At 41.5% G+C, this 27,675-nt stretch overlaps 1 protein-coding gene across 2 annotated transcripts in view; it reads right to left on the bottom strand.

The window, feature by feature from the left end:
- The window catches only part of HERC3 (HECT and RLD domain containing E3 ubiquitin protein ligase 3), a 124,058-nt gene extending 106,166 nt beyond the window's left edge, over positions 1-17,892 (bottom strand). Inside the window, exons 1-3 of one of the 2 annotated variants that reach the window (XM_023195425.2) lie at positions 17,741-17,892; positions 14,705-14,762; positions 4,000-4,254 (exon numbers count right to left, since the gene is read on the bottom strand). In XM_023195425.2, coding sequence (XP_023051193.1) covers positions 4,000-4,225 — 226 coding nt within the window. In that variant the 5' untranslated portion in view covers positions 4,226-4,254; positions 14,705-14,762; positions 17,741-17,892. The remainder of the gene's footprint in view (positions 1-3,999; positions 4,255-14,704; positions 14,763-17,740) is intronic. The other variant, XM_023195426.3, reaches the window with a different exon arrangement.
- Between the last annotated feature and the right edge of the window lie 9,783 nt (positions 17,893-27,675).

The raw sequence follows: 27,675 nt of genomic DNA, 5'->3' as shown, positions 1-27,675 counted from the left end.
CCAAAATGGCCACAAGAGCGAGCTCTGGTTGTCCTCATTGCTACACTCCCATCAGCGCATGACAGTTTACAAACGCCATGGCAACGTCAGGAAGTTACCCTATATGGTCTAAAAAGGGGAAGCGTGAATAATCCACACCTTGTTTAGCATATTTTCAAGAAATAACCATAAAAATGCACAATCAGCAGCCCTCAGGGCTCTGTCTATGGAGTAGCCATTCTTTTATTCCTTTACTTTCTTAATAAACTTGCTTTCATTTTGTACTGCGGATTCGCCCTGAATTCTTTCTTGAGAGATCCAAGAACCCTCTCTTTGGGTCTGGATCAGAACCCCTTTCCTGAAATATATTTCTGTCTGTAACACTCCTAGCAGTTGTGTGGTGTCTTCTTTATCATGTGAATCCACTTCATCAAGAACTATCAGATTAGAAGAGGAAGTCTACTCCTTTTACGGGAAAGGGAACTGTGACTCAGAAATAGGAAGAAACTTGCCCAGGGCCACACAACTATTTCCTGGTAGATAAAAAAACTAGATTCCGCTTAGGCTTCTTTCCCTGTATCTCCAGAGACAGTATCAGCCTTTACACGGGATGGTAAAACTGCACGGTAGCGTAATTTCTGAGGTGTCACATAAAACTGCCAGACACTGCATTCAATATTTACACAGATTACTCTACCTATGAAAGACTATTATAATCCCCATTTTTACTTATTTATTTATTTTGGGGTTTTTTGTTATTGTTGTTTTTTGTTTTATTTTGAGACAGAGTCTTTCTCTGTTGCCCAGGCTGGAGTGCAGTTATGCAATCACAGTTCACCGCAGTTTCAGTCTCCAGGGCTCAAGCGACCTTCCAACCTCAACCTCCCAAGTAGCAGGAACAACAGGTACACACCACCGTGCCCACTTAATTTTTTTTTTTTCCGTATCTCTGTGTTGCCCAGACTGGTCGCCAACTCCTTAGCAAGCAATCCTCTGGCCTTGGCCTCCTAAAATGATGGGATTACAGGTGTGTGCTACCACGCCCAGACTATAATCCCCATTTTACATTACAGATGTAATGCCTCCATTAGTTTTATCTGATTTCAAACTTCACCATAATCTTGCTGTCTCTATGGGAGGACTAGAAAGATCTCTTCCCAGTTCCCAAAATACTCCCTTCAAAGGCTGGCTAGGGTGGTACAAGTCCTTCAAAGATCGCTGGAGTGAAGTTCCTAAACCCTGGCTGAATGTAGACATTCCCACAGGAAGGAGCATACTGTTGGGCTCCCTACAAATGCATTACTTGTTAGACGCTGGCTCTAGCCTAGGGAAAGAGAGGACACATTTAGGAGCTTAATATGAGATACCAGTGAGTTTTAACAGGAGGAAAAGAAAGAAGACTTGGTTTTTAATCTGTGCCAGTATGAAGACCATTTGTAAAAGTCAAGCTTCTTCCTGCCCCCTCCATGGTATTTGTATATGATACCTTTGTATTCTATTAATTGGTAAAATACATAATAAATAGGATTTACTAATTTCTGAATTAGTGGCATTTTCAACTGAATTTTCCTTTTAGTAAACAACAGAATCATCTGAAAACCTATAGTATTGAGTGCACTGTACATGGAAGGGTGTTTATCTGTAGATGACTCTACAAACCCCTTCCTTGAAATCCCAAGATTTCAGGGTCCACAGGTTAAGAAACCCCTGGCTAGAACATGGGGCACTGCCCCCAGATGAGCAGGCCTGGTGTATGTCTCATAGCAGGCTTCCTGAAGGAACCTGATGGCAAAGAATGAGGAAGTGGAAGCCCATCAACCACACTTCACATCCTTCGCAACTGTGCCTCAGCCCCACAGCCCTCTTTCCAATTTTAATTTTAATTTTGCAACACAAAAATTAATGATTATAAATTTACACTGACATTTGGGCAGGGAAACTATGGAACACTGTCACTTACTATAGAAGGGAATAATACATATGAGAGAAGAGGAAGACAGTGTCACAGAAAAAATTCAATTCACATTGATGCCAAATGAAAGGGTAAAATCATCTCGAAAAAACTGCAAGGTTATTCTTTAATGAAGCTTCAGTGTCTGGAATGATCTGTATTGAATTAAAAGGGTGGCAGGTAACAGAAAAAGGGGCAAACACCTATGCTAGTGTGACAAATATGTGGTCACAATTCAAGACGCTACCTTAAAATTTCTCACCAAAAGAAGACTCATTTACACATCACCACTACTAAGAGACTCTTATAAATCCATGCTACACATATACTGAAAGTCATACTTAGATTCTTTAAAAGTAAAAATAGGGCCAGGAATGGTGGCTCACATCTATAATTCCAGCACTTTGGGAGGCCAAGGCAGGCAGACTGCTTGAGCTCAAGAGTTTGAGACCAGCCTGGACAACATGGCAAACACTCCATCTCTACTAAAACAAAAATTTTTAAATTAGCAGGTGTGTCGGCACATGCCTGTAGTTCTAGCTAATCAGGAGACTGAGAATGGGAGGATATCTGCAGCCCAGGAGGCGGAGGTTGCAGTGACTCAAGATGGTACCACTGCACTCCAGCCTGATTCTGTCTCAAAAAAAAATGTAAAAATAGGAGGAAAAAAATAAAATCAACAAACTTAAAATACGTGCAGCACCTGTTACAAATCAATTAAAAGCACTGAAATTTAAGGAAACGAATTAGCCCCCTACCTTTCCAGCTTATCCTCTTCTATTACCCACTCTTACCAGTCTCACCACACTACTCAACATGCCCTGAACAAGTATTGCACCTTTATATCCACATCACTGGGTATCAGGTGTGCAATAACCTGAGTGATGCTGCCACATTCATTCATACACCCAAGTGCACATGCATGCACACACACACACACACGCCAAAGTTCTACTCAACATCCAAAGGCAGAACCAATCTCCCCTCCCCTACACCTCTGGTATATTCTTCAACTTACATAACACAGACTTGCATGACAGCATTTGCCATGGGGATCACTGCAGTCACATCATCACCATATCTCATTCATCCCTCCACTCATAACACCAATCACATGGCTTAGCACAAAACATATAATAAAAGCATGTTGCAGAAACAAAGGAATCAATATAGGTAATCAGGAAGTAAAGCTTCTGATAGTGATTGTGTGAGGATTACCTGATCAAAAACTGTCATAATTCTCAGCATTAAATTACTGGGGGATATGGTTTGGCTGTGTCCCCAGCCAAATCTCATCTTGAATTCCCACGTGTTACAGGAGGGACCCAGTGGGAGGTAAGTGAATCATGGGGGCAGGTCTTTCCTGTGCTGTTCTCATGATAGTGAATGAGTCTCATGAGATCCGATGGTTTTAAAAATGGGAGTCTCCCAGCACAAGCCCTCTTCTCTTGTCTGCTGCCATGTGAAATGTGCCTTTCACCTTCTGCCATGATTGTGAGGCCTCCCCAGCCACATGGAACTGTAAATCCAATAAACCTCTTTCTTTTGTAAACTGCCCAGTCTTGGGTATGTCTTATCAGCGTGTGAAAACCAACTAATACAATGGGCAAAATCTATTTTATTCTAACCCTGAACTAACTAGTCATCCTCCCCTCCCTGGGTAACTGACATTACATACGTTCTCTAATAAGACGAAAAATAAAAAGTCTTGTGGTGGCACATGCCTGTAATCCCGGTTAGTCAGGTGGCTGAGGCATGAAAATCACCTGAACCTGGGAGGTGGAGGTTGCAGTGAGCCAAGATCTCACCACTGCACTCAAGCCTGGGTGACAGAGTGAGACCCTATCTCAAAAAAAAAAAAAAAAGAAAAGAAAAGAAAAGTCTGTTTTTCCATCAAAAGGCTTGAATTAGACACAAGGGTTCCAAACAGGAGGGAATCCCTGCACCGTTCAAAAGAGCCTCCCTGAAAACTGAACACTTGGTGGAGAAAGCTCCAACCAGGCCCTCTGCCATTGTGTCCTCCAACTTTCCATTCTCACCAATAATCAAGACAGACAAGGTGCACTCACCTGGCTTGTTTCCTTCCCTCTCATGGCCCAGCTGCCCCTTGGTGTTCAAACCACATGTGTAAACTTCCCCATCTTCCAGCAGGAACACAGAGTGGTTTCCCCCACAGGCCACCTCCTTGACACTTCTGTCAGATATGAACCCACACACCTGGGGCTCAGCCACAATTCCCTGCAGGTTGGTGCTGATACCAGGTTGGCCCAGAGACCAATATCCCCAACATAACATTGTTCTTATCTTTCAGGGAATCATGTAGCCTAGGAGAGAGTTAAAAAAAAAATATTTTTAATTAAAAAGAAATAGGTCATAGAAAGTCAAGTAATGAATGTAACCAATTTAAAAAATAACCCTCCTCTTAATATTCTTCAGATATCTTACATCTCAAAATAAAACATATTAATACTGTTGAAAGCAGTTATGTTACAATGATGCTACTCTGTATTTTAATAAGAGTTTAAAAAACAGTTTAAGTAAATTGTGTTTGTTTAAATGAATGAGTGAACAGACAGAATATGGTTTTCAGATCACTGTTAAAGAATCCTGAGTACAGGAGATGACCTGAAACAATCTTGGCAAATCATTAAGTTAGTAACAGTTTTGAAAACACTCTCAAGACTTCACCTTATCCTTTCTCAATGCATCATTCCTTTGAATTTTCTGCTTATTTTAATGTTTTAAAAAATTTTGAACCCATTAACTCCTTTACATACCCTAATATTAGATTGGTTAGTAGGATTTCACCACTTGAAGTGAAGACGAAAAATGGAAAAAAAATAAAAAATGTTATCTTCTCTGCCATTCCCTTTTACCCTTGGTTCCAGCTCTGAATCAAGCCTCACTTCCTACCTGAGAGACTCTGGGATTGTTACAGTGACAGTCAGCCTGCATCCCTCTGACATGTCTACTATACTGCCTAACTGGTAGCTTTCTCTTTATATCTTTATAACTTAACTCCCCAAAAAAGATTTTAATCTCCTTCAACAGAGACCACAGTATAACACAGACCTCTTCTATTTAGCAGGTAATCAACTTTTGCCTGATTACTGACCCTAAAGTTTCATTACCTTTTAACAATTAATGTTTCCCTTTCATACAAACAAAAAAAAAAATCTCATCTCTTGCTACCAATTCACATCACAAGAATGGCCAGGTGACAACAAGTGTTGGCAATAATGTGGGGCTGTTAGAGAACCATCCTACACTGGCTTGTAAAAATGTCTGGCAGTTCCTGAAAAGAATAAACATAAAGATACCATATGATCCAGCAATTTCACTCCTAGTTATAAACCCAAGAGAACTGCAAGACTACGTCCACACAAAACCTTATAAAGGAATGTCCACAACAGCATTATACATAATATCAAAAGGAAATAACCAAAATGTTCATCAACCGATGAATGGTTAAATAAAACATGGTATATCTATACAATGGGATATTATTTGGCTGCAATATGGATGAACAGTGAATGTATTATGCTAAGAAAAAGAAGCCAGTCACAAAAGTCCACAAATTGTATGATTCTGTTTACATGAAATGTATAGAACAGGCAACAGAAAATAGACTAGAAAATAGACTAGTGTCTGCCTAGGACTGGAGGGAAAGAGGAGAATTGACAGTGACTATACCTGTCCTTTTGGAAGGTGGCAAATTGTTCTAAATTTAGGTTGTGGTGATGGTTTTAAAACATGGCAAATATACGAAAAACCCCTAAATGTTATACTTTAAATAGGTAAATTTTAGGCCGGGCATGGTGGCTCATGCCTGTAATCCCCGCACTTTGGGAGGCCAAGACGGGCGGATGACCTGAGGTCGGGAGTTCCAGACCAGCCTGACCAACATGGAGAGACCCTGTTTCTACTAAAAATACAAAATCAGCCAGGCATGGTGGCACATGCCTGTAATCCCAGCTACTCAGGAGGCTGAGGCAAGGAGAACTGCTTGAACCCAGGAGGCAGAGGTTGCAGTGAGCTGAGGTCCCGCCATTGCACTCTAGCTTGGGCAACAAGAGCAAAATTCTATCTCAAAAAAAAAAAAAGAAAAGTACATTTTACGGTATGTGAATTATATCTCAATAAAGATTTTTTAATTGTCTTTAAACCTCCTTTCTCTTGCTATATGTGTACTGCCTCTGCGGGTCCACATCAGCCGATAAGGCTTTCTTGAGTTTAATTGTGAGAATTGTCATTACCAACATAATAGGCACAAAAGTATTTTTTCCACAACAGAAAGGAGGAGGGAACAACCTCTAGTGTTTAATATGGGAGAGGTATCAATTATTTCAATATTTTATTTTGCTTACAAAGACATAAGAGGGGAAGTTTTATCTAATGCTTTGCTCAGAAATGAAATATTGTAACTCCAAAAGTTCTGACTACTGGTAAAGTTGGAAATCTTAAGTGGATGGATCTTCTGTTTAGGAAAATACCTCATGCACCTCTCTGGTTTTGAAAGAAAGGTCCAAGATTTAGAGACGAAAGGAGATAGGGGAAATCCCAAGCATGCCTTATAAAATAGTAGATGCTCCTATTTAAGATATCAAATTAAGAGTGTGCGATTGGCTGGTCATGGTGGCTCACGCCTGTAATTCCAACACTTTGGGAGGCCAAAGCAGATGGATCACCTGAGGTCAGGAGTTCGAGATCAGCCTGATCAACATGGTGAAACCCCATCTTTACTAAAAATACAAAAATTAGTCAGGCGTGGTGGCAGGCACCTATAATCCCAGCTACTCGGAAGGCTGAAGCACCAGAATCGCTTGAACCCAGGAGGGAGAGGTTGCAGTGAGCCAAGATGGCGCCACTGCACTCCAGCCTGGGCAACAAGAGCGAAACTCCACCTCAAAAAAAAAAAAAAAAAGACAAAGAAAAAACAGAAAGCGATTGAAGCCTGTAATACGGCTGCAAGTCTGGAACCTGGCCAGTAAACAGTAGATTCTCCGTGGCAGAGAACAGCAGATGGATTCAGAGAACAGCGGTGTCTAACACTCAGTCTGAAGTTGTTGCCTGTTCTGTAACTACTTTTGAGAATCCCAAACCTTCTATCAAAGTTAAGACACAACAGCCTTACAATAACTGTATTTTGCCAAGCATGAATAAAAAGAACCTTGAAAATAAGCCCTCAGTACCCCTCCGGAAGACTGACAACTGAGCAAGAGTTTTGGATGAGCCATAAGAGAACCTAAATGCTCTTCTTCCCCTTGGAAATTCTTAGAAATTTGAGGAAGACACTAAATCTCTAATCAGCATCACCTTGGGCTTGAATCACTTTATCTGGATATTAAAGAAAATAGTGACCAGGCACAGGGGCTCACGTCTGTGATCTCAACACTTTGGGAGGCCAAGGTGAGAGGACAGCTTAAGCCAGGAGTTTGAGACCAGCCTGGGCAACATGAGACCTTATCTCTACCAAAAAATAAATAAAATCAGCCAAGTGTGGTAGCACACACTTGTAGTCCCAGCTACATGGGGGGCTGGGGTGAGAGGATCGTTTGAGCCTACGAGGTCAAGGCTTCAGTGAGCCGTGATTGCACCACCATACTCCAGCCTGAGAAATAGAGCGAGACCCATCTTAAAAACAAACAAGTAATGCAAAAGATTGGTCTTAAGGACATTCAGATTACATTTCAGTTTCCAAATATACTTTTTTGTTTTTTGAGACCAAGTCTCGCTCTGTCTCCCAGGCTAGAGTGCAGTGGCGCAATCTCAGCTCACTACAATCTCCGCCTCACAGGTTCAAGCAATTCTCCTGCCTCAGCCTCTGAATTAGCTGGGATTACAGGCATGTGCCACCACACCCAGCTATTTTTTTGGCATTTTAGTAGAGACAGGGTTTCGCCATATTGGCCAGGCTGGTCTTGAATTCTTGACCTCAAGTAATTCGCCCACCTTGGCCTCCCAAAGTGCTGGGATTACAGGTGTGAGCCACCGAGCCCGGCTGGTTTCCAAATATACATTTTAAGTATCATTCTGAATATCCTTTTCTAATCATACTTTTTTTTTTTTTTTTTTTGTGACGGAGTCTCGCTCTGTCGTCCAGGCTGGAGTGCAGTGGCCAGATCTCAGCTCACTGCAAGCTCCGCCTCCCGGGTTCACACCATTCTCCTGCCTCAGCCTCCTGAGTAGCTGGGACTACAGGTGCCCGCCACCTCGCCCGGCTAGTTTTCTGTATTTTTTAGTAGAGACAGGGTTTCACCGTGTTAGCCAGGATGGTCTCGATCTCCTGACCTCGTGATCCACCCATCTTGGCCTCCCAAAGTGCTGGGATTACAGGCTCTAATCATACTTCTTAAACATGTTACTCTCTCCATATTGAGAATTACTGTTCTAGGTCCTACAGGTCAAAATATCAGGATTTCAAAACAAGATTGCAGACTTCAAAGGTGTCTTGCCTAATCTTTTCACTGGTACATTCATTTCATTGTAATGAAAAGGGGATGGATTCTAACGGAAATAGTGAAGACTTACTTTGAATTATAATACGAGGAGAACACATCAAAGCTGCATGTATCAGACAATCTACAGGAGAGAACTGTCATCGTATGAAGGAGACAGCTAATTGGCTATTCTGTACAAAGTCAGCTTTTAAAATGACAAACTCCTTTCTTCCAAGGTAAAAGCATGCCCAAATGGTTACAAATTAAAGATTACAACACAGAGGAAGCTCATACTTTCAACCTCTCTTGACAACAATTACAGTACTTTGGCTTTAACTCAATGACCTTAATTTGTATATAACAATTTTTAAACTGCCTTATTGTAATCCTGAGGTATGCTTTGAACTCTTGAGGCTTTCAGGAAAGGCATGAAAAGGCCCAAAATAAAATATAAAACTGAATCTCAACTTGCTGTCTTAACCAGAAAGTTCTCTTCTTCCCAAGATTTGTATTCCTTGTCTAGACTCGACACTAAAAATGTATTAAGATTAAATGTTATTATTTGAGTTAACTACAAAGTTTGTGGGGAAGGAAGTAGAAATAAAATGAAAAACTAGCAGGGCAGTGGTGGTGGTGGGTGGTGGTGGTCTAATGATACACATTTAAATAGACCAGCAAGCTCACATAATCTAGAAATAATTTATTTTTCCCAACTTGCTCAACTGCTATTAACCACATCAATGGAGTATAGAGTAAGGAGCTTAGAAAGTAAATAACCAAAAGGCCAGACTTTGCAATGTGTCTGCACCACTCTCCAGAGAAACAGGGATCCTGATCAGTCAACCTGGCTGTTTTTTTTTTTTTTTAATTATTATTTTTTTTTATTATACTTTAAGTTCTAGGGTATATGTGCATAACGTGCAGGTTTGTTACATATGTATACATGTGCCATGTTGGTGTGCTGCACCCATCAACTCGTCAGCACCCATCAATTCATCATTTATATCAGGTATAACTCCCCAATGCAATCCCTCCCCCCTCCCCCCTCCCCATGATAGGCCCCAGTGTGTGATGTTCCCCTTCCCGAGTCCAAGTGAGCTCATTGTTCAGTTCCCACCTATGAGTGAGAACATGCGGTGTTTGGTTTTCTCTTCTTGTGATAGTTTGCTAAGAATGATGGTTTCCAGCTGCATCCATGTCCCTACAAAGGACGCAAACTCATCCTTTTTTATGGCTGCATAGTATTCCATGGTGTATATGTGCCACATTTTCTTAATCCAGTCTGTCACTGATGGACATTTGGGTTGATTCCAAGTCTTTGCTATTGTGAATAGTGCCGCAATAAACATACGTGTGCATGTGTCTTTGTAGTAGAATAATTTATAATCCTTTGGGTATATACCCAGTAGTGGGATTCTTCACAGAATTGGAAAAAACTGCTTTAAAGTTCATATGGAACCAAAAAAGAGCCCGCATTGCCAAGACAATCCTAAGTCAAAAGGACAAAGCCGGAGGCGTCACGCTACCTGACTTCAAACTATACTACAAGGCTACAGTAACCAAAACAGCATGGTACTGGTACCAAAACAGAGATATAGACCAATGGAACAGAACGGAGTCCTCAGAAATAATGCCACACATCTACAACCATCTGATCTTTGACAAACCTGACAAAAACAAGAAATGGGGAAAGGATTCCCTATTTAATAAATGGTGCTGGGAAAATTGGCTAGCCATAAGTAGAAAGCTGAAACTGGATCCTTTCCTTACTCCTTATATGAAGATTAATTCAAGATGGATTAGAGACTTAAATGTTAGACCTAATACCATAAAAACCCTAGAAGAAAATCTAGGTAGTACCATTCAGGACATAGGCATGGGCAAGGACTTCATGTCTAAAACACCAAAAGCAACGGCAGCAAAAGCCAAAATTGACAAATGGGATCTAATTAAACTAAAGAGCTTCTGCACAGCAAAAGAAACTACCATCAGAGTGAACGGGCAACCTACAGAATGGGAGAAAATTTTTGCAATCTACTCATCTGACAAAGGGCTAATTTCCAGAATCTACAAAGAACTCAAACAAATATACACGAAAAAAACAAACAACCCCATCAAAAAGTGGGCAAAGGATATGAACAGACATTTCTCAAAAGAAGACATTCATACAGCCAACAGACACATGAAAAAATGCTCATCATCACTCGCCATCAGAGAAATGCAAATCAAAACCACAATGAGATACCATCTCACACCAGTTAGAATGACAATCATTAAAAAATCAGGAAACAACAGGTGTTGGAGAGGATGTGGAGAAATAGGAACACTTTTACACTGTTGGTGGGATTGTAAACTAGTTCAACCATTATGGAAAACAGTATGGCAATTCCTCAAAGATCTAGAACTAGATGTACCATATGAACCTGGGTATCTGATCCAGAAAGTAAGTATTTCCTAAAAGTGGATGGGTGGATCAGATTCCATAACAGTTGTCGTTAAATTCACCCAACCAATTGCCTTGCTTAGCAAGCAACCCTAAATAACTTGGTTTATAGGGCAGATTCTACTACAGGGATAGAATACTGTGACCAGGTAACCAAAGCATCTCAGTCTTACTAGGATTTTTAATTCTCATTATTAATTTGGTGTCCTGTGTCTATCAGCTTTTTGTAGTTAATCTGGCATGAGTCAGTGCTTGAGAGTCATCTGAGTTCCGGGTGCTTTGGCCAAGCACAATCCTGTGTAAACAGCCTGAAGTATGGCCTCATCCCTGACTGACTAGTAAAAACAATTTATGAAAAAAGATAATAAAAAGGACTACTGTTGAAAACTTCAAAAATTCTTCCCAACTGAGTTACAGTAATGGAATCTTCAATTTGTCAAATGAAAACTGCCTACCAAGAGAATTAAATAGCAACCACAAATAAGATGTATACCTGTGAATAAACTATCAATCATAATTATAAATATGGTCTGGGTCATCACAATGCTCTGCTGAAACTAAAGAAGAAGGCAACTAAAATCATCTAACTTTCAGGAGAGAAGTTCAATGCATTGGAGAGAAGCCAGCCACCAGCACAGCTTTCACTTCAAAGTACACTCCAGTTGGACCCCTAAATCTTGTAGCTGATGTTCATGACTTTAAAGGTCTAGTTTCAGCAACGGTCTGCATCGCTAGGCATTTTGATCTCCAAGGTCCTTACACCCATTTTTCCTCATTCACTCTGTTGCTTGCTCCTGGAAGAGCAGAATCTTTTCTTTTCCTTCAAAATACATAATTATGAAATTCGCTACAAAATATAGGACTACACTTCCCTCAGCATCTACACCAGCCCCCCTTGGCTGCATTTCCTGCCTCTTATTTCCCCATGACAAAACAAAAGGACCACTTTTGAAGGACAACTTTCTCTCAATGTCAACTTTCCTGAGACCTTCTCATCTATTCTTGGTAAGAGATTCAAGATAATCTTAGCAGAGCTTAACAGTCAAAAGAACTAAAATCCAAGCCCTACATTAACCCCATGTTAGCTGTGAAACCTAGGGAAAGATGTTTACCCACCTTAAGCTCCAAAATCAGGAGGTGGTGCTAGAGTGCTATGAGGATTAATGAGAAAATGCATGTAAAAAGGGCTTAGCACAATGCCTGGCATGTAGTAATAAGTGACCAGTAAATGTCAGCTGCTTTAGGCAATGTTACTCCTATTCCTAGTGCTTTTCTTTGAGACTTCAGCAGACAGGACAATTCCCAAGAGGCTGGGGTTATGACTCCTGTCTTCCTCACTGCAATTAGCACTAGCTGCATTCTGCCAAATCTGCACTACAGCAAAGCAGCATCACCACCATCTGCCATAACTTTCATGAAAGGGATCTGAGGTTGATAGGAGGAAGTTTTTTTGTGTGCATTTGCTTTTTAATTCTGGAGAGGACATGAGTGGAGGGCAATAGGGAGATAAATCTCTTTTAACTAGCTCTAGTGAGTTGAATGCTAAAAGACAACCTTCAATTCCTCAACTTTGTCTTATAATAAGACTATGCGACTATGCACACAGCAGCCTAACGACTCATTCTTATTCCTTTGTTTGAAAGGCACTGAGACCTAAATAACACTCAGGCAGGACTTCTAATCTCATTTAAAATAGAGATAAGCTTCCTTTCAAGTAAGCTTAGAAGCAATTACCTGAATGTTGTATATATGTAGAGGGTCTCTTTCAATAGCAGGAAAAGACAATGTCCAAAATCTTCAGTGCTTGGCAGATACCCCCCAAATTCAGGCTTTAAATAAATTTAGGGCCAAAATTAAAATGCAGAATTAACTCTGGTAACAAAGAAGATTCATTTTAATGACTTGCCTTATTATCAAAAATGTTCCTACCAAAGGGAGAAATGGCATAGAAGGCAAAGAGAAGTTTTCAACAACGTGAATCCACTCCTTGCTGTTTTCTCTCTCCTCCACTTTAGCTGGACTTTGGTCCTCTGACCCCTTCAGCCAACACAGGAAACATTCCTACCCTTCCCCCATCATCCCCTCAAAGGTGGTGCCTTCTTCACTACCTGGTGCTAGGCTTTGTGAAGCTGGAAGAATGACTTCTCTGCTGTCTGCTTAAGCTGTGGGGCTGCCTTCAAAAGATACCAACCAGACTCGCAAGAATTGAAAAGTCTAACAATACTAAGTCAAGGATATACAACAGCCAGGGCCCTCACTGACAGCTGGTGGGAATATAAACTGGCATAACCACTTGGCAAAACAAGCTGGCATTCTCTAGTGAAGACGAAGATGTGGATACCTCCCCACACAGTAATTTCACTCCTAGGCATATGACCAGCATTGTCCAACTTATTAAGCATCTATGGTGCGCCTGTATTGTACTAATAAATGGAGATACAAAGATGAGTAAAATCTGGAAACCGAGAACTTTCTGCAATAATGGAAATGCTATATATTTGCACTGTCCACTATGGTAGCCAGTAGGTATCTGTGGCTACTGAGTACTTGAAATGTGACTAATACAAGTGAATAAGTGAAATTTTAATATTTTATTTTAATAAATTTTAATGTTAGTAGCCCTAAATGACTGTGACTATCTTACAGTCCAATGCAGTGAGAAACTCATAAACATATGCACCAAGATATATGTATAAGAATGTTCATTCCAGCATTATTTGAAATAGAAAAAAAGCAAAAAACAAATATCCATCAACAGATAACAGAAAACAGATACACTGTGGCACATGCATAAAATAGAACACTGTAGAGCAGTAAAATATAAACTCCATCTATAAGCATCAATGTAACTAAATCTTAAAAAGTGTTGAGTCACAGAAGAATTCAGAGTATGATGCATTTGTACAAAGTTCAAACACAACTATAACAAATATATTATTTGGAGATTAAGAATCATCAGTGGTAACAAAGCTACGAAGAAAAGCCAATCACAAACACAAAATACAGGGTAATGATTGTGGAGGCAGTAGGAATAGAGGGAACAATCTGGAAGGAGCACAAAGGGAGACATTTCAATAGCATGGCTGATGTTCTGCTTCTGTCCTTTTATTGTTGTTTCTTAACACATATGGCATGCATTATTTTATGCTTACAAACACTTCACAAAACAAAAAAAAATGCAAAGCGCTATTGAGGCAGTCTGGCTGCTTCTCATACCTCCTCCACTAACACCCTGTCCACGTGCAGACTGGGAGTTTCTCCATGAAGGAACCAGGTTTTACTCATCTTTGTGCCTTCCATTCTCAGCAGAGTATAGAAGCACAGTAGAGGCTTGATAAATGTCTAGTGAACTGAACCCCATTCTTAGAAAACCAGAATTTCCACCATCTCAACTTGTTACCCCTTTTATTTTCCAGATAATTTTAAAGGTTCCCCACCCTGAGTAATAATAAAAACAGTTCACTTACACAGAAACACATGTCTCTGCTACCCACAAGTACTATTTCTAAATGGAGTAAATGTCTAAAGGGGACAGAGTTGTATTAGCAATTTACCATCTTATTAAAAGTCCATTTGGTCTAACCTCTAAGCAAAAGACTTACATTCCTAAATTCATTTTAATGGCAGCTAAGGCCTTCAGAGGCCAAGTAACTTTGGTCCTCTAAGAATTAAGTGCTTGAAGCAGAGACCAGACACCAAATATCCTACTTCTTGGGCTCACCTTGTTCTCTTCACTATCTCAGAGCAGCAGGAAGGCACTGAGATTTGCTTAGGCCTCTCTAGGTAGCTATCTTAGCCTGAGTTGATGACAGTATTAAACAGGATAATGTATGTAAAGGACTCCATTTACAAGATGAAAAAACTGAGGTCCAGAAAAATTAAGTAACTCACCACAGGTCACACACTTGGCATTGGACTAAAAGCCAGAAATATTCCACACCCTGCGGTTCTGCAAGTTAAAGAAATAATAAATAACATTAGTATGGAACTCGGTTAAGTGTCTTCATGTTATTGTAAACAAAAAGACAGGAGTTAATCTCTGAAAATAAGTATATCTTTAAATTACTCAATCTTAAATATTCCCCATGCATTGTATCTCAAGACAGGAGTTTGGTTAAATACTAGTAAGATAACCTCTAACCAGTTATAAAGATATCAATCACCTCTAAAAGTGAACTAGAGATATAGATATCACCTTCTAAAAATTCCTGACATTTGATAGGGAGGAGTAAAGATAGAATTACTTTAAAATCTCTCATTTTTGTTAGAGAAAGTTTTGGAAAATAATTTAATTTTGTCTATTTTCTTTATTTTTCCATGTATCACACATAGCTGCTTGTTTTGCCACAACTGTTATGAAGACTGTCTCCTTTCATTTCTTTTTTTTTTTTTTTTTTTTGAGACAGAGTGTGGCTCTTTCACCCAGGCTGGAGTGCGGTGGCCACTCTGGGCTCACTACAACCTGCCTCTCCCAGGTTCAAGCAATTCTCCTGCCTCAGCCTCTCAAGTAGCTGGAATTACAGGCACCTGCCACCATGCCCAGCTAATTTTTGTATTTTTAGTAGAGATGGAGTTTCACCATGTTGATCAGGCTGGTCTCCAACTCCTGACCTCAAGTGATCCACCCCTCTCAAGCCTCCCAAAGTGCTGGGATTACAGGGGTGAGCCACTGCGCCCCGCCAGCCACTGCACCCGGTCTTTCCCTTTCATTACCACATCCTCCATCATGCAAAATGAGAAGAGATCATCTCAGAGAGGTACCTAAAGTATCTCAAAAGAAAAAGTCCTGCATGATTTTAAGATATTTTTGTCAAGCACTTTAGGAGGCCCAGGTGGGTGGACAGCCTTAGCCCAGGAGTTGGAGATCGGCCTGGGCAACATGGCAAAAGCCCATTTCGTCTTTTGGCGAAACCAACAACTACAAAAAATTAGCTGAGCGTGGTGGTGCACGCCTGTGGTCCCAGCTGCTTGGGAGGCTAAGGTGGGGGGGGGTTCGCTTGAGCCTGGGAGGCGGAGGTTGCAGTGAGTCGAGATCGCACCACTGCACTCCAGCCTGTGCAACAGAGCAAGACCCCCATCTTGAAAAAAAAAAAAGATATTGTCATAACTGTATTTCTACCTCTCCATACAGAAAATCCCATTCAATCTGGAGAATATTACTTTTATTTATAAAACTGAAGCATAACTATCTTGTGTCTCCAGTAGGGGTACTACTACTCTCATTAAGTATAAAAAAAGTTTTTAATTGGTCATGAAAATCTTAATAAATTTAAATTTGGTCTTCAGAATGAAATGCTATAACGAATGGCTTCAACCACACAATATCGAACATTCTGAAATCCCTTTTTTTTTCTTCAAAAAGTAAACTCCAGCTACTGACTGAACAAGTAGAACTGGATGCTAGTGCTAACGTGCTAATTTTGTTTTTCATGCCAAAGAAGTTCTGTCAAAGAGGTTTTCTAACCTGTCCTCCTTGTTTCCTGCATTATACTTTTTACAGAAAGTTCCTAACCTTGAAGGGGGTACGACCATGATGTAGAATATGTAATTCAACCATTTTGCTTTGGAATATGCAATGTACTTTGCTTTTCTGATTTATAAGGCTACTCCCTCCTCCCCCAGGGTAAAGGAAAGTACAAAAGGAGAGAGCTTCACAGTACCCTGCCGACTAAAACATGATACCCTCTCTATCACTGCATTTAAAACTCATTTTATTTTTTTATTTCTCTCAAGTCTGGAGTTGAAAAATCAGCTCACTTGATCTTATCAAATCATCAAATAAAAGGTTCTAGAAATAGCTTCCTATTTGTGGAAAGCGCCAGAAGACACACAAAAATGGAAGAGAGCTCTTGAATCGTCTTTCCCAAAGCATTCTGTGCGTGATGAATGCAAGCAAAATCCTGGAAGGCTTTTCTCTGAATTTAAGGTACTTCCTAATGGGGCTGATTTGAAAGCTAATGTAAAATGCAATCAGAAAGCAGCCAGAAACAGTGACAGACCAACAGCAAAGTTCAAATACTTACTCCCTGGAGTTCACGCTGCATACACATATTCCGTGCACAGTCGCATCAGACACTGACTCTACAAGCTCACCTGTTTCAGGTTACACATGCTCCTCTCGGTCTGGCTGTCCTGGTTTGCCCACTCCACACATTCACAAATGACTCAAGTCTCACCTGCCCCCGGCCGTCCCAGCTCCTGACACCCCCGCGCCGGTTCGCACCGACGTGTTGGCGCACACACACACACCCGTACACACGTGTCCACACACACCCTCGCCCCCGGCCCCGCCCAGGAGGCGGACCCAGGAGAGGCGAGCCGGCCCGGCCTCCGCGAAGTGGGTGGTGCCGGGCCCCGCAGCCTTGCCGGCGCTGTCATCGCGGACGCCGTGCACCGCGTCCCCAGCGCAAACCCCTCGCGACCGCCGAGGTTCCCCAAAATGCCAGGGCCTCGCCAGCTCCCATTTCAATTGAAAGCGTCCGCGCTCCTCACTGCACGGAGGTCCCTGGAACCCCAGAATTTAAATAAGGGCAGGGGTCAAGCATGGGGACTATCCTCCTTTAGACTTTCTGCGTCGCAGTTCCTCCCGGGCGGCAGGGCGGCCGAGCGCGGGCGGGAGGCGCTCCCATTTTGAAGGCTTGTCTCGCCTTTCCCGGCGCGGGGCTCTCTGGCGGGAGGGCGAGCCCACTAGAATGCCAGGGAGGCGCACGCAGGGTCCTAAGGGCGCCGTGCCCCAATCTCCCCGCTCCCCAGCCCCAGGTCATCGCTGGAAGTGCCTGCAGCGGCTGCCGCCGGAGCCACGGGAGGAGCCGCAGCCGCCCCTCCGGGAGCCGCGCGCTGACGGCAGTGCCAGGCGGAACGCGGCCCCGCGCGACTGCAGCTCCGCCGTACCCTCCTCCCTGGAACCCCGGCCCCCGCCCTGCGCACCTCGGCAGCAGCCGAACCGCAGCTTGGGACTCCGACTGTCACAGCCCCTCTCGCCCGGCTCGGGGTTTCTCCGTTTTCGGCGTCACAATAATAAGGAAGTTTCCCCGCAAGCCTGCGGGCGGCGGAATGCGCTAGCTGAATGACTTCGCACCAGGCCAATGGGCGCCGCTCTGGGGAGGACCCGCACCAATGGCGGCCGCTGTGGCGCGGGCTGGAGGCGGGGCGGCGAGGTCCGAGGGCGGGAGGAGGGGAGAGGCCCAGGCCCCAGAGCCAGGCGCCGGCGGCCCGAGGTGACAGGACTCGAGGGCCCGGCGCGGGGACAGCGGCACGGGTGTGTCAGCCGAGATCGGACTGCATGACATAGAGCGTTGGCGCTGAAAAAGATTGCTTTTCACTGGCGGGGAAGCGAACGGGACCGATCAGCGGTTGCCTTTTCAGGTTCTGGGCTCTGGTTTTTATTATTTATGGAGAGGTGACCGAAAGCCTTGGGCACTGGGGGGAAGAAAGCTAGAGGGTGACAATTGAGGGAGAGTGCGCTAGTCTTCTGCTTTACTCCCCTTCGTAGGACTGTAGGAAGCGCGGCGCCGGCCCGCGGGGCTGCGCAGTGGGAGAGGCGGGGAAGGAGGTCCGCGGCAGCCGCCGGCGCCCTTCTGAAGAGGTGGGGATCGAAGACCGGCGCGGGGCTGCGGAAGAAAGGCGGGCTTGGGGGAGGCTGGAGGGTGGACGCGGGGGAGCATAGCAAGAAGAGTCTCTGAGCACCAGCTCTTAAAAGCTTGTGATCTGAAAGACACCGATACCCAGTAACGGATTTTTTTAAAGTTTGTCCTCTTCCATTTTTCCCTACCGCGCCGAATCCCAGAGCTTCCTCCTCCTCAAGGTCACTAGTGTTTTTATACTTGCCCTAGACCTGATCTGATCCACAGCTAATCTTTTGAAGAAAACCTCAGAAAGGTGACTTCATGTGTCTGCCGCCCTTAAATGTGAAATGCAGAACACTGGCACAGTACCGCTTGAATCCAAAGGAATAACACTCCTAGTGGAAGAATTTCCATAACCTGCCATTTGAACCAGGAAGGCCTTTTGAGGATAGATTCTTTCCAAGGACATTCAGATCACCTCAGGTCTGCAATCCCTTGTCCTGAGAACCTAACAGACCAAGTAGAAAAGAAAGTTTCAAGGAGGTATATCCTGGGGATGAGACGTTGTTGGCTGACTGACAGTGTTGAGCCCTCCGTGAAATAATGCAAATTGTCCAGTACACTGAGACAAGAAAGCTAAAAAAGCAGAATTTAAGTTATCACGTTATCTAAGAAAAAATACAAACCTTTGAAATTTGGATCACACTGGACACCTTTAGAAACACTGGGGATGGCCAGGCGCGGTGGCTCACACCTGTAATCTCAGCACTTTGGGAGGCCAAAGAGGGTGGATCACTTGAGGTCAGGAGTTCAAGACCAACCTGGCCAACATGGTGAAACCTTGTCTCTACAAAAAAAATAAAATAAAATAACAAAATTAGCTGGGCATGGTGGTGTGCGCCTATAGTCCCAGCTACTCGGGAGGCTGAGGCAGGAGAATCACTGGAACCTGGAAGGCGGAGGTTGCAGTAAACTGAAATTGAGCTACTGTACTTACTCCAGCCTGGGCGACAGAGTGAAACCTTGTCTCAAAAAGAAAAAAGAAACACTGGGGACAACAGTAACACAATTCACCTATATTCCAGATACGTGGCAGTTTCACAAAAGTTTAGTCTATTACAAAGATGCAATCCCAATTTAGAGATGCTGTTGACAAAAGAACTGGTGAAATGCCCAAAGAGCAGTCTGGTAGGAAGAGAAAGGAGTCTGGTAGTTGCAAAGGAGAAAGCGAGAGATCCTATTATTATGTGTCACATATGAGGTTTGTAATCAATCAGTGTTTGGGTTGATATGTCTGGCCCGTGGCTCAAGTGTTTTTTGTTTGTTTGTTTTTGTTTTTGTTTTTGTTTTTGTTTTTGTTTTGATACGGAGTCTCGCACTGTCTTCTGGGATGGAGTGCAATGGCGCGATCTCTGCTCACTGCAACATCCACCTCCTGGGCTTAAGCAATTCTCCTGCCTCAGCCTCCCGAGTAGCTGGGATTACGGGCACCCACCACCACACCCAGCTCATTTTTGTATTTTTAATAGAGGCAGGATTTCACCATGTTGGCCAGGCCGGTTTACTCCTGACCTCAAATGATCCGCCCACCTCGGCCTCCCAAAGTGCTGGGATTACAGGCGTGTGCCAACGCGCCGGTCAGCTCAAGTGTGTTTCATATGAAATTTTATCTTGAGGAAAAGGATGGTTATCAAGGACTCAAGCCTAGACCATGGGGTAGGGGCGATGTATAAATAACAAGTTAGGATACTGTAAGCTGCTTTTACCAAATAAATGGCCAAACCCTGGGAACTTACATAGAACAGTAAAGATACCACAGTACTTCAATTTATTTTTTTTTCATTGGGCCAACATATAATGGCAATTTCCTTAGCAAGCATGTCCCGCTTCAAAATGGCTTTAAATGGCTCCAGCATCAACAATAGCCTCAACAGCAGATATGTAAACTTTTGAAGAGGTCATGGTTTACTTTTTCATTCCATTTCTATAGCCCTGTCTTCTATCCATTTCGTTCTGCATTCTCATATATTCTCTTACAAACATACTATATACTGAGCACCTACAATAATGTCAGCCCCTGTGAATACATTGGTAAGCAAAACAGTACAGTCTTTGTTGCCATGAAAGGGGAGACAAACATTAACCAAATAATTGTAACAAGGAATGTATACTTGCTAACCTATATAAATTTTATAAAAGAAAAACATTCATGTTAAAAATAAACGGCTTAATAAATTCTAGGCTCATGCCTGTAATCCCAGGGCTTTGGGTTACAGGCTGAGGCAAGAGGATCGTTGAGGCCAGGAGTTTGAGACCAGCCTGGGCAACATAGTGAGACCCTGTCTTTCCAGAAAACAAAAAAATAGGCATGGTGGGGCATGCCTGTAGTCCTAGCTACTTGGAAGGCTGAGGTGAGAGAATAGCTTAAGCATAGGAATTTGCGGTTACGTTGAACTTTGATGGCACCATTGGACTCCAGCCTGGATAACAGAGGAGACTGCAAATACACATACACACACATGCACACAGAGACACACACATAAACATATAACCATAAATTTTTTTTTAGAGACAGGGTCTATGTTGCCCAGGCTGGCCTCAGACTCCTAGACTCAAGCAATCCTGCTGCCTTAGCCTCTCGAGGAGCAGGGATTAAACTAACTATAACTTTTGACGGGGACCATGTGGTTCAGCTCTATCACTGGTTAGACAAGGTATGCCCGGTGGCAAGGGCATGGTGCCCAGGGTTGCTGTACTTCTACCTGAACACATGCTGATTTCCTCCATTAGTTACCATTCACTTCTTAAAATACTTAAGTCTACTTTGAAAGGAAACAATTTTTCAGTAGAATGGCAATACTCTTTAATGATAATTGTTTTCCTTCTTCCCTGTGTTTAATTTACTTGCCTTGCAGAAAAATATTTACTTGGTAAACTTTGAAAGAGACAGATTTCTGATATCTTGGATGAAATCTATGGAAAAAAACAGGACATCCAGGACATCCTATCTCTCATACACCATCGAAGAATAAATATCTTTAGGAGGGAAATGCACTGACTATTTGACAAGTAAAAAGTATGTGTACCTTGTATGGTTATGTAATGACAAAGGTGTTTCTTGGTCCCCCACATCCAAAAGAAGTACTTATTTTCTCAGTCTAGTCAGTACTTAATGGCAAAATCAGTCTATATATACCCAGACTAAACTTATTAAAAACTGTCCTGTAACACACAGCATTGATTTATTAATATTAAACAACTTAGAAGAAAAACATCGTGGTAAATCAGTATTACCATCAAATAATCTTTTAATATTATTGAATATGTTCCACCTGTAGTACTGCTAGAAAAGAAGCATCATTCCTGACTACAAAGAGCTTACAGCCATTATGATTATTTCTCTATCTTCCTTGAAACTATTCATGGTTTGCATTTTTTTCTTATCAAGCCATTTGGATGAAGTGTAAGAACCTTACCTTAATTATGAGAAACTCATTGTTTTCATATAAATTAAAATGTATTGATGATAACAGGATTGCATGGTTGAACATTTTCTAAGAAAACTTTTAAGTTGAGCATTAGCTGGTCTCTGAAGATTTCATCCAATAATGCCTTTAGAAAGTGAAATATTTCATGAAGCTTCCTCTTTTTAAAAGGTCTCTTAATATGTGCTCTTAGAAATGACATACAACATGTCACTATGACTGGATGGGCAAAATAAGTGCTGGGGCGAATGCAGCAAAGATCACGTTTGTCATCAGGTAGCTGCATAGAGTGCATGCATGTAACTACCAAAACTCAGGCAGCTGTTTCACCCTTCCAGAGGCAAAGAAACATAGTCTTCCAAGATTTACTTGTATAAAACCAAAATGAAATCATAAATGTGAAAAAAATCTCCTTCCTTTGAAGTTATACTATATCTGGGTCAAAGGAAATTTAAGGAATTTTATTGTTTCCTAGAAAAGCTAAAGTGAACCTGTGGAATTTCAAGAGGGCATGCCTATAACAATATTAGACAGCTTTATAGGTTGGCCATAAAAATCTGGAAACAGCAAATACACCTAATAAATGGTTTGTTGTTATTACCTAATATGTTTAGTGACATTACATGATATGTTCAGTGACATTACATGATATGTGAAATGTGTTGTCCTTGTAGCAATGCTGATGTTACAAAGCATGGTGCATTGATAGGACATTTTTCCCAATCCAAGCAAAAGCAAAAGCAGCTGCAATGTGTTGCCTCAGTTGATTTCTCCTTCTGATTTCTCCTTCTGATTCCTCCTGAATAAACCTATACCTTTAGCATACCACAGAAGAAGTAAGTAATCAGGGAGTTCAATGTGTAAAATCAATATATACTATAATATAATTTACTTAAGTCTGTAAAAAATAAAATAATATTGTCTATGTTTCCAGACTTTATGGCCACCTTTTTATAAAGGTAAACTAGTATTTAACTTTCTGTTGACCGTCAGCATTTTATTTTCAGCCTACATGTAGGTAAAACTCCAGTGAAATCTGCCATTGTATTTACTTTTAAGTTGTTGATTAACAGATTATTCTTATCACAGATACTGTAAATACTGTCATTGATTCTGTTTCCCTCTTTCTGTTGGCTCTCGAAAGCCTAGCGCAAAATGTGTGGCCCATCTGTACAGAATCTTATTGCTTGCATTTTTAGAAGTAACCTCAAGATTCATTTTTAACTTTCTTGTATCATTTTTCTCATTGTACTCATTTCCTTACCTACTTAAAAAAAATAAAAAGCAACTTATTTTTCTCTTCACAAATGTAAAATATATTTGCTATATGAAATGTGTTAAATACATATAAAAGAAAAGAAGAAAATGAAATGATCTGTCCTTTTCACTGACCACATTTAGTTCTTGATAGTTTGCCATTTCCCAATGCATATATATATACATTTTAAAAAGTGGCTTATTCGACTTTTACAGGCGTGATGGCTCAAGCCTGTAATCCCAGCACTTTGGGAGGCCAAGGCAGGTGGATCACCTGAGGTTGGGAGTTTGAGACCAGCCTGGCCAACATGGCAGAAACCCCATCTCTACTAAAAATACAAAATTAGCCAGGCATGGTGGCTCATGCCTGTAATACCAGCTACTCAGGAGGCTGAGGCAAGAGAATCACTTGAACCCGGGAGGTAGAGGTAGCGGTGAACCGAGATCACACCATTGCACTCCAGCCTGGGCAACAAGAGCAAAACTCCGCGTCAAAAAAAAAAAGAAAGAAAAAGAAAAAAAAGCGGTTTATTCTACACATAATATTTGTCATTCATCTCTCCAAATTTAACAGCATCTATTGAACATCTTTAATAGAATCATATACTATTCTGCAACATCATTTTAAACAATTGCATGGTATACACAAAATGGATATGCTGTCATTTAACCAACCTACCCCGTTGAATGTTTAAATTGTTTTCAATTCTTTACCATTATAAACAATTGTGCAACATAGCTAAACACAGTGAATATATCTAAATATTTGGCCTCACCCTTGATTATATCAGTAAGATAAATTCCTAAAAGTGGAATTGCTAGGTCAGATAGAATGCAGACTCTTAAGATTTTGTAGTTTGCCAAGTTTCCCTAACGAAAGATGGCACCAGCCAAACACACACACAATATCTGAGTGGCTTCTCTCTAGCCCCCTTACCAGTAATTTTTTTAAAACCTTTCTTATTAATTTTGTAAGTCATTTTGAGTCTTTACTGATATACATGAAATATAAACAAAGAAAAAAGTTAAAATCTTCTAGTTAAGTAAAAAGCAATGTGTACATATCTGAACATTAGCTTAGGTAACATGTTTTTAAATATTCATATCAAAAATCACCGAAATGCCTAAAAATTTATGATTAGGGTTGTTGTTCCTTTGCTAAAATTTTATTTGGTATCATATATTTCCCCCACCCCTTCCACATACCTGCCAAAAATAAAGGTTCCAGAAAGGAAGTTCTATACAAACTCAAATTGTTGTTCATCATTTTCATCTTTAGTACACATGCACACGCCAATAAAAGTGAGTCACTATTTCACCAAGTACCATAGCAAAAAAAAAAAAAAAAAAAAAGCAAAGTATCAAAATTTGTCTCATCAGCAATAGAATGATAGCCAGAGAAGACATTTTATTGTCCATTTCTCAAAAAGAAAACAGTGTCATGATTTATACAATCCTTCATGGTCCAATCACCTTCACTATCAGTTGCTTCATCAATGTGCCCCATGCTTTATATAGGAAAACCACCTACTAACCAACTACAAGATGGACATGTACTTTGAGTTCTTTTGTAACCTACTATGGTTGAATGTTTGTGTCCCCACTAAATCCATATGTTGAAATCCTAACCCTCAGGGTGATGGTATTTGGAGGTGTGGGACTTTTGTAGGTGATTACATCATGAGGGTTGAGCCTTTGTGACTAGAATTACTGCCCACATAAAAAAGACCCTGTAGAGGTAGCTAGCCCCTTCCACCATGTGAGGACACAGTGAGAAGGCACGATCTGTGAACCAGCAAGAGGTCCTTACCCAACATCAAATCTGCTGGTGCCTTGATCTTGAACTTCTCACCCTCCTGAACTATGAGAAATAAATTTCGGTTTATAAGCCATCCAGTCTATGGTATTTTGTTATAGTAGCCTTAACATACAAAGATACAGTCTTTAGGAGTGGAATATGCTATTCCATTCAAGTTATCGCCCAGATCCCTCTTGAATTAACTGGGTAACATTTCAAGATAGGTCTCTTAGTCCTTTTTGTGCTGCTGTACTAGAATACCACAGATGGGGTAATTTATGATGAACAGAAAGTTACTGGCTCACAATCTGGAGGCTAGGAAATTCATTATCAAGGTGCTGGCATCTGGCAAAGGCCTTCTTGCTGTGTTAACAAATGGCAAAAAGGTAAAGAGAGAGGAACTCTATGTCCTCATGTGTTGGAAGAGCAGAAAACCAAAGACGCACAAACTCACCCTTTTTAAATGGCCTTAATCCCCCGCTGTGACAACTAAGCGCTCATGGCCTAATCACCTCTCTAAGATCCTACCTCTTAATACTGTTACAATGGCAATTTAATTTCAACATGAGCTTTGGAGGGGACAAATATTCAAACCATAGCAGTAGGTACATAACTGTCAGCATATAATCAATTTAAATGACTTGCCCAATACATGGAATAAAACATGCACCCCAGGCCATGTTAGCTGTGTTCTAATTAACTGTGTTGATGTTTCTGAGGGTAAATGGCTTAGAATGTGTAGTCAGTTAAATAGTTTCTTTCCAAATTCATGTCTACCTGGAATCTCAGAATATGCACTTATTTGGAAATAGGGTTATTGCAGATGTCATTGGTTAAGATGAGTAATGCATCTACAAGCCAAAGAACACCAAGCCATCACCAGAAGTAAGGAGAGAAGCACAGAATAGATTCTCCCTCAGAGCTTCCAGAAGAAACCAATATTGCTGACACCTTGATTTCAAACTTCTAGCCTTCAGGATTGTGAGATAATAAATTCCTATTGTGTTAAACCACCCAGTTTGTGGTTCTTTAATATAATAGCCCTAGCAAATAAATATAAAAGGTTAGTATGATGCTTAAAAAAGCATCAATTATGGGATTCAATGTAGTGTAGCTATGGCATCTGTCACCAGGTTAATTGCCAGAATTGACTGACTGCTCTGGCATCCTCCTAGTCCAGAGTTCCCTTCCTCTGAGAGCTCCATGTGTGTTCTTCCCAAAGTGTCAACTCAATCAAAAAGAATGACATTTCCAATCTGACAAAGTCTATTTTTAGTCAAGGTATGTGGGGAGCTGTACTCCCTGGCTAGAGCTTTCCAATAAGCACTGAAATCCCTTTGCAAGCAAATGTGGGTTAGCCAAATCTGTTTTACAAAGCGCCCCTCTCCACCTATGATTTTGTTAGTGTATCAGTGAAATCATAGCTCCATATCAGTTTCACCAAAAGCGTATAAATTTATAAGATTAAACTTATATAAGCCTCGACCTTGATGAAGTCCTAGTCATTTTAAAGGCAAGACTTTATATTTTCTTTGATATTACATCAGAGCAGGCACTCTTTCTAATTTATCATAGTAGAAGCTGAAAAATAATTACATTTCTTTTACTTCTTTTGGGGGGGGGGGGTGGAGCGGGGAAGGAGTCTCACTCTGTCACCAGGCTGGAGTGCAGTGGTGCGATCTCAGCTCCCTGCAACCTCCACCTCCTGGGTTCAAGCCATTCTCCTGTCTCAGCCTTCCACGTAGCTGGAATTACAGGCATTCACTACCATACCTGGCTATTTTTTGTATTTTTAGTACAGGGTTTTACCATGTTGGCCAGGATGATCTCAATCTCCTCGATCTCCTGACCTCATGATCCGCCAGCCTCAGCCTTCCCAAGTGCTGAGATTACAGGTGTGAGCCACCGTGCCCAGCCTACTTTCTTGTTGAAATATTATTTACACCATAAAGCAAGACTCTGAATGTTCAGGTAAAACTTCATGTTGTAAGGAATTTTAAACTTTCCCTCTGGAAGTTCTATAATTGAGTCTGCTGAAATAAGTTGACAATAAACAAATTAACAGGAGAAGGCATACAAATTTATTAATGTGTACATGTACACAAGAGGCACACAAAATATGAGACTCAAGGAAGAGCCAGATGATTGAAGTTTAAATACCCTCTTCATAGGAGAGAGGGAAGTGGGGGGTGTAGGCAATTTGAGAGAAACAGTAAATGATTTTTAGGGAAAATTAATGGTTCCAAAGGACAGACAGTAGCCTGGGACAAAGTTTCTCTGTGCTCTAAGGAAGGTGGCAGCAAGTTACAGGAAGGAGAGGGGCAGAACTGCACTCTGAAGAAAGGTTGGCCCATTATATAAATAAAGTCTCTCAGGTTAAAAAAAAGTTTCAAGCTGGGCATGGTGGCTCACGCCTGTAATCCCAGCACTTTGGGAGGCTGAGGTGGGCAGATCACGAGGTCAGGAGATCGAGACCACCCTGGCTAACACAGTGAAACCCCATCTCTACTAAAAAATATATAAAATTAGCTGGGCATGGTGGCAGGCGCCTGTAGTTTCAGCTACTCAGGAGGCTGAGGCATGAGAATGGTGTGAACCTGGGAGGCAGAGCTTACAGTGAGCCAAGATTGTGCCACTTCACTCCAGCCTGGGCAACAGAGCAAGACTCCATCTCTAAAAAAAAAAAAAAAAATTTTTTTTGAGCAGCCTCCAGAAGAATAAGAATAGCCTGTCTGGGCATGGTGATGACTTTTAATC

This window comes from Piliocolobus tephrosceles, chromosome 3, assembly GCF_002776525.5.
Source record: "Piliocolobus tephrosceles isolate RC106 chromosome 3, ASM277652v3, whole genome shotgun sequence".
NCBI lineage: Eukaryota > Metazoa > Chordata > Mammalia > Primates > Cercopithecidae > Piliocolobus > Piliocolobus tephrosceles.
The sequence above is the reverse complement of the archived record's forward strand: the minus strand, read 5'-3'. Positions and strand labels throughout refer to the sequence as shown.